At 43.8% G+C, this 14,998-nt stretch overlaps 1 protein-coding gene across 9 annotated transcripts in view; it reads right to left on the reverse strand.

The window, feature by feature from the left end:
• Positions 1-3,167: 3,167 nt before the first annotated feature.
• The window catches only part of NOD1 (nucleotide binding oligomerization domain containing 1), a 62,935-nt gene continuing 51,104 nt past the window's right edge, over positions 3,168-14,998 (reverse strand). For 7 of the 9 annotated variants that reach the window (XM_035698348.2, XM_035698349.2, XM_025464514.3 and 4 more), the window contains one exon: positions 3,168-4,140. In XM_035698348.2, the coding sequence (XP_035554241.2) occupies positions 4,068-4,140 (73 nt within the window). In that variant the 3' untranslated portion in view covers positions 3,168-4,067. Of the gene's footprint in view, positions 4,141-8,509; positions 8,796-9,516; positions 9,804-14,998 lie in introns of all 9 variants that reach the window. The other 2 variants (XR_004804550.2, XR_003143118.3) reach the window with 2 other exon arrangements.

A 14,998-nucleotide genomic window follows, 5' to 3' on the forward strand; every position in this document is an offset into this window, starting at 1 on the left:
TTATAAGCATTATTTTAAAAATTTCCTTTAATATTGTGATACTGCTTTTTGTAATAAAAAAGCACTGGCAGTGGAAAAAACCAAGGAAAAAACTTTGAGACCTTTTGATACTTGTTATTTCCTCCCCCCCCCCCCCAAAAAAAAACCACCCAAGTAGTCATGGGAAAAACTTGTTTAACATCCTCGCACTTATTTTATGATTTACTGTTGTTTAAAAAAAAATTTTATTACAGATCACTGGGGACCCATAACCTTTTCAGTGCTTAGTGCCTCTAAAAGTTTTAAGCTGGTCTTGGGTGTAGTCAATTCTAGTTCGAGGCTGGGAGACTCATGCTGGGATGGCCCGGGGGGCCCTGCTGCTCTGCTACAGCACGTCTGTGGTACCTCGGCCTCCTCGCCAGCAAATTCCATTTTCACTGAAATTCCTCTCTCTGGACCCGGAAAGATGATCCTGGTTTTGCCTTTCAGCTCCAGGGCAAGGGCTTTTGTCTGTAAGCGAGCACTCAGTTACCGGAAATAGACATGCAGCACACCTGGAAATGGACCAAAATATCCAGGAGGCAAATGCTTCCAGAAGGGGAAGGCTCCTGGGCTCCTGCTCCATTCTTTACTGCTTGAGGACGACATGGCTGTGCCTCCCCTTCAGTTTGGTGAGTAACACTTGAATGGGTACAGGGCTCCTTGGTGATCATGATGGAAACTGAGGGCTATGCCTTTCTCTGTCAAAGCCAGACTATTCCAAGCAACGTGATGGAGAATATTCTTGGACCTGACCTGGAGAACTTCCAGGCCCTTACGTGACCCCATCAGGAAGTTCCCTAAGCCTCTGAGCTGAGAAGGGCACCCCCCAGGGGGTTCCACTGTGAGCTGAAAGGAACAGCAGTGGTTACAGTGACTAGCATGTGCTGACCCGGGCCCTGCCGCTGCACCACCTGCTTTCCAGAATGTCTGAGCCTCACAGCCACCCCGGGGATCAGTGCTGGGATTCCCAGTTTTCAAAATGCAGGTTGAGCTTCCGACAGCCTTACCACCTGGCCCAAAGCCACCTGGTGACTTGACATGGCTTTTCTTTTCTTTCTTTCTTTCTTTCTTTCTTTCTTTCTTTCTTTCTTTCTTTCTTTCTTTCTTTCTTTCTTTTCTTTCCTTTCTTTTCCTTTCTTTTCCTTTCTTTCCTTTCTTTTCCTTTCTTTTCCTTTCTTTTCCTTTCTTTCCTTTCTTTTCTTTCTTTCTTTCTTTCTTTCTTTCTTTCTTTCTTTCTTTCTTTCTTTCTTTTCTTTCTTTTCTTTCTTTCTTTCTTTCTTTCTTTCATTTTCTTGGTAAGTTCTGAGTCAGCACAGACATGCCATAACCGCAGGTCTGAAATGTGGGAGCTGTCGTTTCTTTCCCAAACCAACCAAAATGTCCTGTGGGAAGAGAAAGTCCTATCCTAGGTTTGTGGAATTTTTTTTTTTTTTTTTTCAATTTTCAATGGTCTCTTGGTTAGGAAGTGTCTCCTCTTGTCTGCATAGAAGCTCACCAGTGAGTAATGAAGAACCCTTCTGGAAAGTTAGGAGACTGAGGGATAGAAAATCCGTTGTTCACCATCTAGAAGACCGGAAGTATTTCCAAGTAAAATTTAAGCCAACACTACACAAATTCTAATTTCTTTAAATTTAAATAATCTGTAAAGGCAGTACTATTTGGTAGTTTCTGAGTAAACTTTAGTCTCTCAAAAGTTTAGTTTTAGGGACGCCTGGGTGGCTCAGCAGTTAAGCATTTGCCTTCAGCTCAGGGAGTAATCCTGGAGTTCTGAGATCGAGTCCCGCATTGGGCTCCCTGTATGGAGCCTGCTTCTTCCTCTGCCTATGTCTCTGCCTCTCTCTGTGTCTCTCATGAATAAATAAATAAAATCTAAAAAAAAAAGCTTAGTTTTAGTGGTTTAATGAAATCTGAATCTATCAGCTGTGAAGTACAGTTCTTTGACTCAGGAGGTCATCAGCTCACCACGCTCATTCCATACCTCTCGCCCAAAATCTCTAATAGGGAGAGAGTTGCTGCCTCAGGGAGTGACTATTGGGTGAATACTCAGGTCTGGGGTGACAGGAGGAATAGGTCAGAGCTAAGTCCCTTACTTAGGGGAACTTCCTCAGTCGCACACTTCCTGACGGGCTGCTATACAAAGCCAGATTGGACCTCAGAATTCAGAGGTACTGTTGGAAGCTCCCCTCATCCCTTCCCCTCTCGTGTTTGGTCCTTATCAGCTTGGTGCCTCTTGCCACGGTGGGTGACAGGTCCACTCAGCAGTGAACAGCTACAGAAGGTAATGGACATTGAGCCTGGCCTGGCCTACCGTGGCATAATGGTGAGGGCTGTGGAATTTGGCCCATGCGGTCGATCCTGGCCCTAGCCACCCCTGACCAAGTCTGCTCCCCCTGGGAAGCCAGCTGTATGGATTCAGAGGTCAGATGGAGGAAAAGGCCACAGTTGCTTCCTTGGCTTTTTTTTTTTTTTGGTCCCTTGGTAGGTGGAGAGGCCTGCAAAGGACCATGAAATGACACCCCTGGCCTTCCTTCACCAGGCTCTTCACAGCACCACACACCAGGGCCCCATCCAACACAGTGAGTATCTCTGAAGGGAGCCAGGCATGGAGTCCAGGGATGCAGTGTGCTTATCAGGCTAAATTCCCTTTTAAAAGTCCCAGGCATGAGGGGCGCTAGGGTGGCCCATTTGGCTCAGGGGATTGAGCCCCAAAGGGGAGCCTGCTTCTCCTTCTCCCTCTCCCTCTCCCTCTGCCCCTCCCCCCTGCTCGTGCTCGCTTGCTCATTCTCAAGTAAGTAAAACCCATTTGGCTCAGGGGATTGAGCCCCAAAGGGGAGCCTGCTTCTCCTTCTCCCTCTCCCTCTCCCTCTGCCCCTCCCCCCTGCTCGTGCTCGCTTGCTCATTCTCAAGTAAGTAAAATCTTTTAAAAATAATAAGGGACGCCTGGTGGCTCCGTGGTTGAGCGTCTGCCTTTGGCTCAGGTCATGATCCCGGGGTCCTAAGATCAAGTCCCACATCGGGCTCCCCACAGGGAGCCTGCTTCTCCCTCTGCCTGTGTCTCTGCCTCTCTCTCTCTCTGTGTGTGTCTCTCATGAATAAATAAAAATACTTTTAAAAATAATAAAAATAAAAATCTTAGACTAGGGCAATTAGAAATAATATTTTCAGTATTTTATTAAATGAATTGGCAAAAGAAACGAGTTATCTGGTAATATCACTGCCCCTCCTCCATTTAACATCCAGCACATGACTGCCATGATGGTCGCTGTAACATGCTCTGCTGGCTGGGTTCTCGCAACCGCAGCCTAAGTCCACTTGGGTCATCCTCACTACTACTCCGGGGCAGGGAAGAGACTCTTCCTCACGAGGGCAAGAGATAGGGAGAGAAGCTTCTGTTTAGACACCAGGGCCAACAAAGGCAAGCCAGGCCTCTGCCTTTTGGAAGATGGGCACGGTTCTTCCTCAGGCCCGCCCTTATCAGCCTTCCTGAGCAGAAACTCAGCATGATGAGGACATCACCCTATCTCTTAAGCCTGCTTAGGGGGTACCCCGTGATCTCTATCAACAGACCCTGAGACTCCAGGAGTAAAACAAAAGCCTACGAAGAGCCCTTGTTTTGGCAAAACGGTGGACATATCAAATCCCGACTCTGCACATTCCTCAGTATCCGCAGCTGTGATGTGGGCAGATGGTCAACGTATGGGGAAGACCTGAGGAGGAAGAGAATTTCCAGGTAAAACACTTGTTCGTTGAGCACCTTTTCTCCAAGAAGCTTGGCACTAACTCTAAACCATGTCCTCTTCCATGAAGGCAGCATGACCAACTCACTGCCCTGGACCTGAGGGCCGTGTTTGAGCTCAGTCGTCCTCTAATGTCCGATAAAAATAACCCTGGATGTGCCTTATGTCTCTTCATAGTGTATTTACAGTAACTAAAACGGCTCTCCAGGCACACTCCTGCCCTGTAAAATTGTAACAGCTACACAGGGAGGCTCATCTGGGTCATCGAGGCAGTGGGCTCTCCCGGACCCCCCACATAGAAGTGGCCTCTCAGAAGCAGACAATCCTCTTCTCATCTTCAAAGACTTTGGCCTCTTCTGGCTTTATCAAGTTTCCATTTAGGCTGTCGGAGAAAAAAGAACACAGGTAAAATGTTAAGAACTCGTAGGGAGCCTTGCCAGTGTGTGTTCCTAACAGACTCCGATTCTTCACGTGGCCCCGAAGTGAAGGAACGTGCTCTGCTCAGACACTTGTTTGATAACATTACTCCTTCCCAGCTATCGTCACTCTCTGAACTGGCTCTCACTAAGGTCACCAATTAGCCTCTGTGACCCTGAACTTAATGACATCTCTCAGAACCGATGTGTCCTTCACAGGCATTTGGCTGTCCTGCCCTCTGCCTCCTTGAAACCCCACACTCGCTTGGTTTGGTATTACGCTCTCTGGTTTTCTCCTCTGTCTGCCACTCCATCTCCGTCTCCTCTCCCATGTTCTCCTGCATGTAGCTTCTACATACTGGATTTCCTCCAGGCTCCCCAGCGATTGGTCCCCCAGGCGACCTCATCCCTACATCATTGGACTTGCAGCCCAGACCTCTCCTGTGTGGCTCCACCTACCTCAGCATCTTCATCTGGATGCCTTGCAGGCACCTCAAGGTGGCCATACCTGCCTAGGGCCCCTCACTCAGTGAGTCGGACCCCTCTTCATCCAGCTGTGCAAGTTAGTGACCTGAGGATCAGCCTTGACTCCTTCCTCCCCATCTTCACATTCTGTCACGGAGTTCTCTCTTTAAACATCCCCAGAATGCCTCCCTGGAACTGTCCCTATCCTCACCACCATCATGGTGGTCTGAGTGCCATCACCTCTTCTCTAGATGTCTGCAGTGTCCTCCTGACTGGTCCCTTTACTTGCACTCTTCTGGCCCATTCCAATCCATTTTCCTGGAGGACCTAGAGTGCTATATATATATTTTTTTTTTTAAGATTTTTTTATTTATTTATTCATGAGACAGAGAGAGAGAAAGAGAGGGAGGCAGACACACAGGCAGAGGGAGAAGCAGGCTCCATATAGGGAGCCCAATGTGGGACTCGATCCTGGGTCTCCAGGGTCAGGCCCTGGGCTGAAGGTGGCGCTAAACCACTGAACCACCCAGGCTGCCTGAGTGCTCTTTTTATAATGCAAATCTGGTCATACTCTGCTTCAAACCCCTCCATGACTTTCCATTGGTTTTGGGATAAAGACCAGTATATGTGGCATGACCCACAAATGTCTTATGTTCTGTTGTGCCTCATCTCCTCTGCCCCCTGTTGCCTCTTCTTCCATACTGTCTGAGCCCCAGGGCACATCAACATCTCGCTATTCTTCAAGGATACCGTGCTCCTCTGTCCTGCCTCGGAGCCTCTGCATATGCTGTTCCCTCTACCTAGAACAGTTTCCCCTCACCTCAGCAGACTAACCCCTATTCAGTCTTCAAGGCTTAGCTTCAATACCACTTCCTTAGGGAGAAGTTCCCTGAACCGTCATCTGTATTAGGTTCCCTTCTTAGCTTTCTCCTTAGGGCATCATGAATGATTTTTTCTTTCCTGTGCCTGTCACTAGGTAGTGAACCTCTGAGGGCAGGTCCATTTCGGTCACCACTAGATGGTGCTAGCACAGTATCTGGCACTCAGACACTTGGTCATTCAGCCAATAAAGTTGCTCAGCTCTGGGGACAAGTGACCACTGTTTTTTTTTTTTTTTTTTTTTAAAGAAACCACCCACAGGCCCCAGGTTAAGGCCCCATCTCAGGAAGCTGGGACTTAATACCTCATCTAACTGCAGTTCCACGTCCCCAGGAATACCACCTTTAGCCAGGCCACAGGACCAGGAAATTTCCTGAGAGACCCATTCTGCGCCCCTCAGGAGGGCAACCTTGCCTACACAATGCATTCCTGGCCAGTCAATTCCCTTTTTTTTAATGTTCTGAGTCCTCCGGGTTTGTGCCCTCCTTGCTGCCCCCTCGCTGCTCACCTAATGGGTCAACAGGGTGGTGTAGATGAGGGGCTCTCACGGAGCGCCAAGCCTGAGCCCTGGGCCAGTCCACGCTGGGATCCCTCCCTTCCCAGCTCCCATGCACAGTCCCCACTTACTGGGCTTTGCTGTTCTCGTCCCTTCCCCATTTGCAGTGGGCAGTCCCACCGTGGGGAGCACTGGGCCAGCCCAGGCTGTGCACTGCCCTCTCTGGGCCAGTCGCAGGTTAAGGCCCCGTGGTGACAGCCCCGCTGGGTCAAGGTGTGCAGGTGCGCACGTTTAAGGGTCTTGTGTTGTGTAAACAAAGGCTTGTTAGCTAATGGGATCCTTAAATTCTGAAGTGTCAAACGTGCCACCTCCCGGCACACCTGCTCATTTTATGTGTAAACTCTATGGTGCCAGAAGCTGTATCTACAGAAATGGCAAAAGTTTGCTAAAAACAACCTAGAAGTACAATGGCCACAATGGGGGACGTTCCCATTAGATAAATGGTCGTTGAAGAAGTGCATTTGAAAGCCTGGGTTCCCAAAATCAACCGAGCGGGATACCAGTTTACATTGGCCAGCAGAAGCTCCAGAAGTTTTCAAAATTCCAAAATCTTTTCATTAAAAGATTAATTAAAAGTATTTAGCAAAAGGCTAAAGAAAATGAAAGGTGTAAGAGGTCCCTAAAACGAGGCTCCAGGGATCCCTGGGTGGCGCAGCGGTTTGGCGCCTGCCTTTGGCCCAGGGCGCGATCCTGGAGACCCAGGATCGAATCCCACGTCAGGCTCCCGGTGCCTGCAGCTTGCTTCTCCCTCTGCCTGTGTCTCTGCCTCTCTCTCTCTCTCTCACTGTGTGCCTATCATAAATAAATAAAAGTTAAAAAATAAATAAATAAAACCATTAAAAAAAAAAAAAAGAGGCTCCAGTAACTCCCCTCTGTCCTCTCATTCTGCTAATCCTCTGTCTGCTTTGTCTTCCCTCCCACCCCCCAAAAAATGCCACCAGAAACCAGATTCACCTTACAGGCGACCCCCCATATGGACCCTTCTCAGAGTTAACGAAACCAGAGGATTTTTTTGGTGAACTGCTACATTATTCCCTTAGACAGCCAAGAGGAAACTCCGGTAGAGAGCAGAGCTCCCACAGGGGACCCTGGAAGGACTGGCAGCGGAGGGTGAAAATGCTGTGCAGAATCACTTCTCCTGGATGTGCCACAGGGCCCAGTGCAGAGGGAAAAGCAAACCATCCATCACCCTTACCTTCCCGAACCCAAACCCCTTGTTCCCTGATCCCCTTCCTCCCAGGGGCAGCCGTCACCCTCTTTCTTCCTCATCTGGTTTTGTGCAACCAGGCCTGGCTCTCTGCCTGCCTGGCACCGGCAGGTGATTGGTTCTTTCTTTTGACTGTCTTCTGGGAGTGACTCTGGATTTCGGGAAGGTAATATCCTTTGCACCCTCTTTGGGAACCCAGCTTAACACCAAGGGGAGTTGTTATTCAGGACTGCCAGAAATATCTGAAATTAAAATATGTACCCAGAGGGAAAGAAATGGATGAAGGATAATGTATTTGGGGTAGGCCGGTCGACCTATGATGTCATTCAAGTTAGAGCCCAATTCCTTGAGAAATTGAGGGCAACTGTCCTTATCTGCCTTTTTTTTTTTTTTTTTCAAAGTAAAAGTTCGCTCCAGGCACAATTCAAAATTCACCTATTCCTTTACCTATTCCAAAACTTCCCTTATGTATCTCAAAAGACTCGTAAATGATTGGTCTTGGGAAAACCCAAGTCCTTCTTCCAAGAACTTACATTCTTTCCCTGTCCCTTGAAGTTCTACATCTATCATGTCTTTGAAATGTAAACACAGCCCACAGTTACCTGAGAGAAAAAAGGAAAAAAAGAGGCCTTTTGAAAGTACAGACTGCTTTAAAAGGGCTGTTGTGACCAAATTCTAGCACGGCCTCCATAAGCTTGATTCCACGGACAAATACAAATCTTAAAACCTCTTCTCCACAGATACTAGTAACTACAGGGTCTTTGCCTCTGTGTGTCTGTATGTATGTCATAAACGTGAGATCGTGTTTCTGGATGATATTACTAAAATCAATTTGTAGAAGAGCTCTAGTCAGTTGCTTTTGTAGGGGCCAAGGGCAGGCTGCTCCAAAATGGGCCACTGTGGCATATTGATTATTTTAAATAAAACGTATCTAAGAGGCAACCTGTATAAGGATACTCAGAAAGCAGGGAATAATTCGCCAGGTGAAAGTCACCCTCCCTCTACGAGAGAGGTAGAGACCTTCTTATCACCAAAGCTAGGAAGTTTAGAGCCAAGAAAGCCATATAAAAACCACCTTTGTTAATTTTTTACAGATTTAATATCACACCCCAAATTCTGCCTAGAACTTCTTACTAATTGGAGCTCCCAAAGTTCCATTTTCTTGGTCCTATCAATTCCTCATGAATTTATTTCTGGTCTCTATCTAAAAAGTATAAAAACTACCCACCTTGGTCATTTCTTTAGCTCTCAATTTCATTATTGGCCCGCTTGTGCACACGTAATAAAACTTGGGTTTATTCCTCTGGTTAATCTGTTTTATATAAATTTAATTCTCAGTCCAGCTGGAAGACCTTGAAGGGTAGGGGAAGAATTTTTCCTTCCCTTTGGTTGGCACAGTGGGCAGGATACTAATCTCCGTTCTGCTGCAACATAGAGACCCTGGGACATCTGCCATCCAGCCAGCAGAAGGGACGATTTCTGATGACATCAGCCTCCTGGCTTCTCTGCAGGGTCTGGTGGAATGAGAGGGGTAAGAATCTTTCTTTCTCTAACTTAGGTTAGCAGGAGAAAATACTATAGAACTGGTTCCTTGGGCTTAGCGACTGTTGGTGAAAATTTGGTAGCGTACTCTTTGGTTACTGATCATTCCCTCCCAGAGATGGTCACTGTTGTCTATTGTGTTGAGTGTCACAGAAAGGACTTCCCACAGGACCGAAAGTAGGCTTCGGCCCTATAAGCCTGCTGTGTAGCCGGCCTCACAGACTGGTGAGATCACGGTTCTCCTCAGACCAGTGTCCGTTTAGACAAACTTTGCTGTGGGTTAACATGAACACGAGCTAAAGGATGTTACTGAAGAAACATCTTGGAAGCCCAAGCTACAAAATTGGTGGTCACGGGTCAGCACTTAGAAGCTGTTAGAGTGCTTATCATTAAACTCAAAGACCTCCCGTTAGGATAATTTGGCCATGGAATGGCTTAGATTGATACTCGGTCCCCTGCTGGCCTCAAGAAAATGTCCATGCAGCAAGGTAGACAGTAAAATACCACACAGTCCCCAACCTCAAGGCATATCCCTTCTAGGTATTGATCTGGTACCCAGAGACCCAAGGCTTAGGCAGGGTTGTTAATGTGAATATAAGAGATTTTTCCTTTTGTTCTGTGTCCTAAGAGCTTGGCCTTGTGAACAGTGAGAATATTTTCTCTGGTCTCTGTCAGTCGGGAGGGCATACTTACTAGGGTGCGTCTTGGTGGTCAGTCCAATAGACCGGGGATGCAAGATGCACAGTTACAAGCAGCACTCTCTGTCCAGCCATGCCAGCTCTAAGGAAAGTTTCTTACAAAAAGATCCCAGCCCATAAGGGGCCTTTGTTGCTTCAACCTTCGTTGCTCCTTAGTGCTGGAAAAATCTCATCCCATTAGCACCTGCCTGATGTCACAGATTAATTAGCAGGTCTGTGACTAGAGGCATCTCACACTCATGGGAGACCAGAGGCACCGTAACACCACCTCGTTCTTATGGCCTGTAAAACAAAGGTGTTTGCTTTCTCAGACTCTTCTTGGGAGTAAGCTGTTGGATCATGGGAGCTGCATCATCTGTGCTTTCTCTAGGGATGCCTCTTGGGTCTTTGTTTAAGCTGTTGGGTTTGAATCACTATTGAAATCGGTAAGATCCTATTTGTCAATGGCCAGACACTAGGTCCTTTAACTGGCTGTTTGAAAGCAGAAAATCATCTATAAAGAGCTCTCAATTGTCTTTTTAGTATATAATGGCTAGTCTTAGGGATTCCCTGGACAAGATAAAAGGACAAAAATTCAACTTAAGACAGATAAATGTCTATATCCCCTTCTTAAAATCCAGCCCAACCTCTAGATTCAAAGTACACAGGCTACTCTTATAAATCCTAAAAGCCAGAAGGTGAATTTCACAGAAGCACCTGGGACAAACAGAAGGGCATGGTTTACTGGAATTGACCCATCAGCCTCAGACATTTTTATATGCTAATGTTTGCAGGTGGACCCCATCCCCCCACCAAAAAAATTCACGTCCACAGATCTTTTACAAAGCCCTTTTTCCTCTAGTTTCAGAAGATTCTATCAAGCTTAGAGAAACATTTAAAAGATTTGACTATTCACAACCCCCCTTCACAGAGGAAAGAGATGACCAATACAATTTCTCCTAGGCCCTCCTACAAATGATCAGAAGGCTATGTTGAGAGGCTAAGAGAAGCCAAGGCTGAACTGTGTAACCGTGAAGAAGGCTTTTGTTAAAATGCTTTATACAGACTGTACAAAAGCATAAATCTTTTGATTCCCATTTTAGTGATACAGAGAAGCAAATTTAGTTAAAAGGTTGGCCAGTCAGGCACCTGGGTAGCTCAGTGGCTGAGTGTCTGCCTTCAGCTCAGGTGGTGAACCTGGGATCCTGCGATGGAGACCCACATCGGGCTCCCTGTGGGAAGTCTGCTTCTCCCTCTGCCTATGTCTCTGCCTCTTTCTCTGTGTCTCTCATGAATAAATAAAATCTTAAAAAAAACAAAACAAAAAAAAAAAGGTATGCCAGTCCCTTACATTCAGCCTGGAATCTAGTTTTATGGGGGAAATTAAAAACAACTGTCTTTGTCTTACAAATCTCTATAAAACTAGAAATGAAACTCTAAAAATAAGTAAAAACCCACCTATCTTTACCAATCTCCAAACCTCACCTGTTCCGCTCAAAATACTTATGCATATTACCAAGGTCAGGATATTGGAACAAAATTGCCCTGTACTTAAAGAGAAAAAAAGGTAAAAAAAATTTTCCCCCCAGAGGAATCAAGCATTTTATTTTTTTTTATATTTTTAAGATTTTATTTATTTATTCACGAGAGAGAGAGACAGAGGCAGAGACACAGGCAGAGGGAGAAGCAGGCTCCATGCAGGGAGCTCGATGTGGGACTCTATCCCAGGACTCCAGGATCACACCCCTGGGCTGAAGATGGCACTAAACTGCTGAGCCACTGGGGCTGCTGGCATTTTATTTTAAATAGAACAAGGAAGCACTCACTTATTCTCTCCTTAAATCTATATTCAGGCAGAGCTAATATTCAGGCCTATATAGAAAATACTGCCCTGATAGTTTCCAGAACATTAAATAGACGTAAAGATTAAGAGGTTTCTAGGTAAACTTTCTAAGTAGCTTCCAAAATCTTTTGAGTAGTAACCCAAAAACTTTGAAGTTTTGCTAAATTAAATGGGTAGTTCAATTCATTGAGTATCTAGATCATTGCCAAATAAGAAAAATTAATACAAGATTAAGTATTAATAAAGGTTAACTACTTTCACCTTTAGTTTCTCTGTATAAGACAAATTTGAGTCTGTTAGCAAAACCTGTTTTGTGCTATTGTACTATGAAGAAACATGTTTCTAAATTACAAAATGTATTCATAAATTTGTTATTCTAGGGGTGCCTGCCTAGCTCAGTCAGTGGACCATGCGATTCTTGATCTCTCAGGGTCATGAGTTCAAGTCCCACATTAGGCATAGAGCTTACTTCAAAAAAGTAAGAGAAATTAAAAGTAATTTTTTTAATTTGCCAATCTAAAGAATTCTGATATAACAGTAAGCAGTTGTAAACTACGTACTTTTCACTAGAAATTAAGGTTTCTAAGAGTTAAGAATTCTAATAAATGTAATTAAGGCTACTGAAAATAAGAGAGACAAATCTATATATACAGGACAAGTAAGATATGTGTTTTTGATAAGAAAAAATAGGAATAAAAGCACATTCTTTGTAGTGGAAAAAGAAATAAATTGGTCCTGAAGTGAGGCTGAAAACTTAGGGCAAAATCTGAATGTAATAAAAAAAGTTGCAGAAGGTTTATGGAAAAGAAATCTTTGGAAAGAAGTTTTCTGTGTGGCCAGTACTGGGTAACGGTAAATTTAAGTAAATGAGTTTTATTATCAAAAGTACACTGGCACAAAATTAGAATTATTTTCTCTGTGTTAAAAGGACAAAATTTTCTTGGTCTGCTCTTAGTAAGAAATTATAAGCAAAAGTTTTTCTTTACCTTTAAAGTTACGTGCCTAGAAAACAAGGATTCTGTGTTTTGCCAAAATAATTTCCTATGTTTGCCAGGCCTTTGATTACTTAAATAAAACTGAGTCTTAATATTAAAAGGGCTAAATTTTGCTTACAACTATGTAACCTTCTATTGGCCTTTATAATCTTTTATTGTCACTTTGGTTAAATGGATAATTAACTATTGTTTTGTAATGATTCGTGTTCCTACTTAACCAAATGTCCAAACCTTTTATATTTTTTGACATAACTTCCCAAAATCAAATTCTAAAATGAAGTCGTTCCGACCACAATCTTAATTGAAATTTTCCAGAGGGCTCCTTGCACATTTCAGAGATTTTGTGAGTAATTAATTAGGCTTGTTTGTTATTGTGTTTAATCATATGGACAGCACTGTCAAATAAGTGCTACCAAAATTTATACAGATGTTGGTTATCAAAATAAGTGTTCTAAAGATTATATGAAACTCCAAACAATCTGATAAGTCCTGGTATGTTATTATCTTAAAGCATTATATGTCACAGAAATAACCAAACATCCTTGCCACTTGCATCATAATAAACTCTGATCATATCTTTAACCAAATGGCCATTTTTAAGACTTCTGTCATTTACAGTTATACTTTTCACACTCAGATGCTTTTACAGAAGCTTCCTGCAAATGTATTTTGTCTTAAATGAGACTCAGAAAGACCTCTCAATACAGGTTTCTGATAACCTTCAGCTCATAAAACTAAACTGGGTAAGAATTTCCAGAACTCATAGAAGAACTCAATTCAAGCAGAACAAGAAAAAACATGTGATTAAATGAACTAAAGAGGATAATTTTTATAACTTTTCATTTAAAATATCACTGACTTAAAAAAATAAATAAAATAAAATAAAATAAAATAAATAAAATAAAATAAAATAAAATAAAATATCACTGACTTTTGGGGGATCCCTGGGTGGCTAAGCGGTTTAGCGCCTGCCTTCAGCCCAGGGCCTGACCCTGGAGAGCCGGGATGGAGTCCCACGTCGGGCTCCCTGCATGGAGCCTGCTTCTCCCTCTGCCTGTGTCTCTGCCTCTCTCTCCCTCTCTCTGTGTATCTCATGAATAAATAAATAAAAATATTTTAAAAAAATAAAATATCACTGACTTTTTAAAAATGTTTGTTTTCTCCAGATTTAAGGAAACTTCTTCTCTTAAAATACATAAAACAATTATCAAGCATAGGTTTATCTGCATTTGACTACTTATTACAAGGAAACTAAAAATTTAGATATCTTAGTGCTACTTTGGGAAACTGAAAAAAGGCATCTACTTCTAGAAATTGTGAAACATACTTATAAGTCTAAAAATCTAAAGAATGCTGGCATAACAGTTCACAGTTGCTTACTTACTAGCTTTCACTGAAAATTAGGGTTTTAAGAGTTAAGAATTCTAATAAAGGGGCACCGGGCTGGCTCAGTCACAAGAGCATGTGACTCTTAATCTCAGAGTCATGAGCTGGAGACCCATGTTGGGTGTAGAGATTACTTAAATAAATAAAACTTTTATTTTAAGATTTTATTTATTTATTCATGAGAAACACAGGCAGAGGGAGAAGCAGGCTCCATGCAGGGAGCCCGACGCGGGACTCGATCATGGGACTCCAGGGTCACACCCTGGGCCGAAGGCAGCGCTAAACCACTGAGCCACCTGGGCTGCCTCCAATAAATAAAACTTAAAAAAAAATTCTAATAAATATAATTAAGGTTACTGGAAATAATAAGAGAAACAACTCTGTATGAAAGGAAAGAAGGTTGTGTGTTTTTTTGGTAAGAAAAAATAGGAAAAAGAGAAATACACCTTAGATGGAAAAGAAAGGACAAAATCTAAATGTAAAAAAGAGAAAGTTCTAGTAAGTTTTCAGAAAAGAAATCGCTGGAAAGAAATTTGAATGTGTGGTCAAGGTGACTTTGGTGCAAGACAACAGAATCTATAAAGACGTGTACTAACTACTCCATTCTCCTTCTCCTTCCGCAGAAAATGGCCTCTCATTGCCAGACTTTTGCCATCCTGGCGTCCTTAAAATATGGCAAAGATCTGCTCCAGAACCAGAGAAATTAAAGTTGGATGGACACTTCGTTCTTCCTTGCTCCTTGACAAACTCTGTTTTTGGTTTTGGCCTTCCTGTACCCATCACAGTGCATTCAAGATGACTCAAATTATATAGACACTGCTGAAAGACTCTTTTTGCAACTTTATAGAAGTTTCCCCACTAATGTCTGACTGATCAAGTCCCTAATCCTGAAAAGGCTGTTTTGTTTTCCCCAGAGGCCTCTGACCTCCCTGCTCTGGACCCTTTGAACACCTGCTCTTGGTACCAGTCACCAATAGTCTGGTTATTGCATGAGCCTCACCCTCCCACAACACTTTGCCCTCCCTGTGGGAAATTAAAAAAAAAAAAAAAATTTGTGTCTCTGCCTCTCTCATGAATAAATAAATTTAAAAACAAAAACAAAGAGTCCTGTTGGTCACAGTCTAGAGCCTGGAAGCGATCAGCTATTCGGGCAACATCACCAGAGAAAGCTCTCAGGACCTGACCAGTGACACTGATGCACAAGTAGAAGGTACTGAGCCTTGAGTACCCGTCACATGGCTGAAGAAGGCTCTGCCGGAGCCCTGGTCCCTGTA

The sequence above is a fragment of the Canis lupus genome, chromosome 14 (assembly GCF_003254725.2).
Source record: "Canis lupus dingo isolate Sandy chromosome 14, ASM325472v2, whole genome shotgun sequence".
Lineage (NCBI taxonomy): Eukaryota > Metazoa > Chordata > Mammalia > Carnivora > Canidae > Canis > Canis lupus.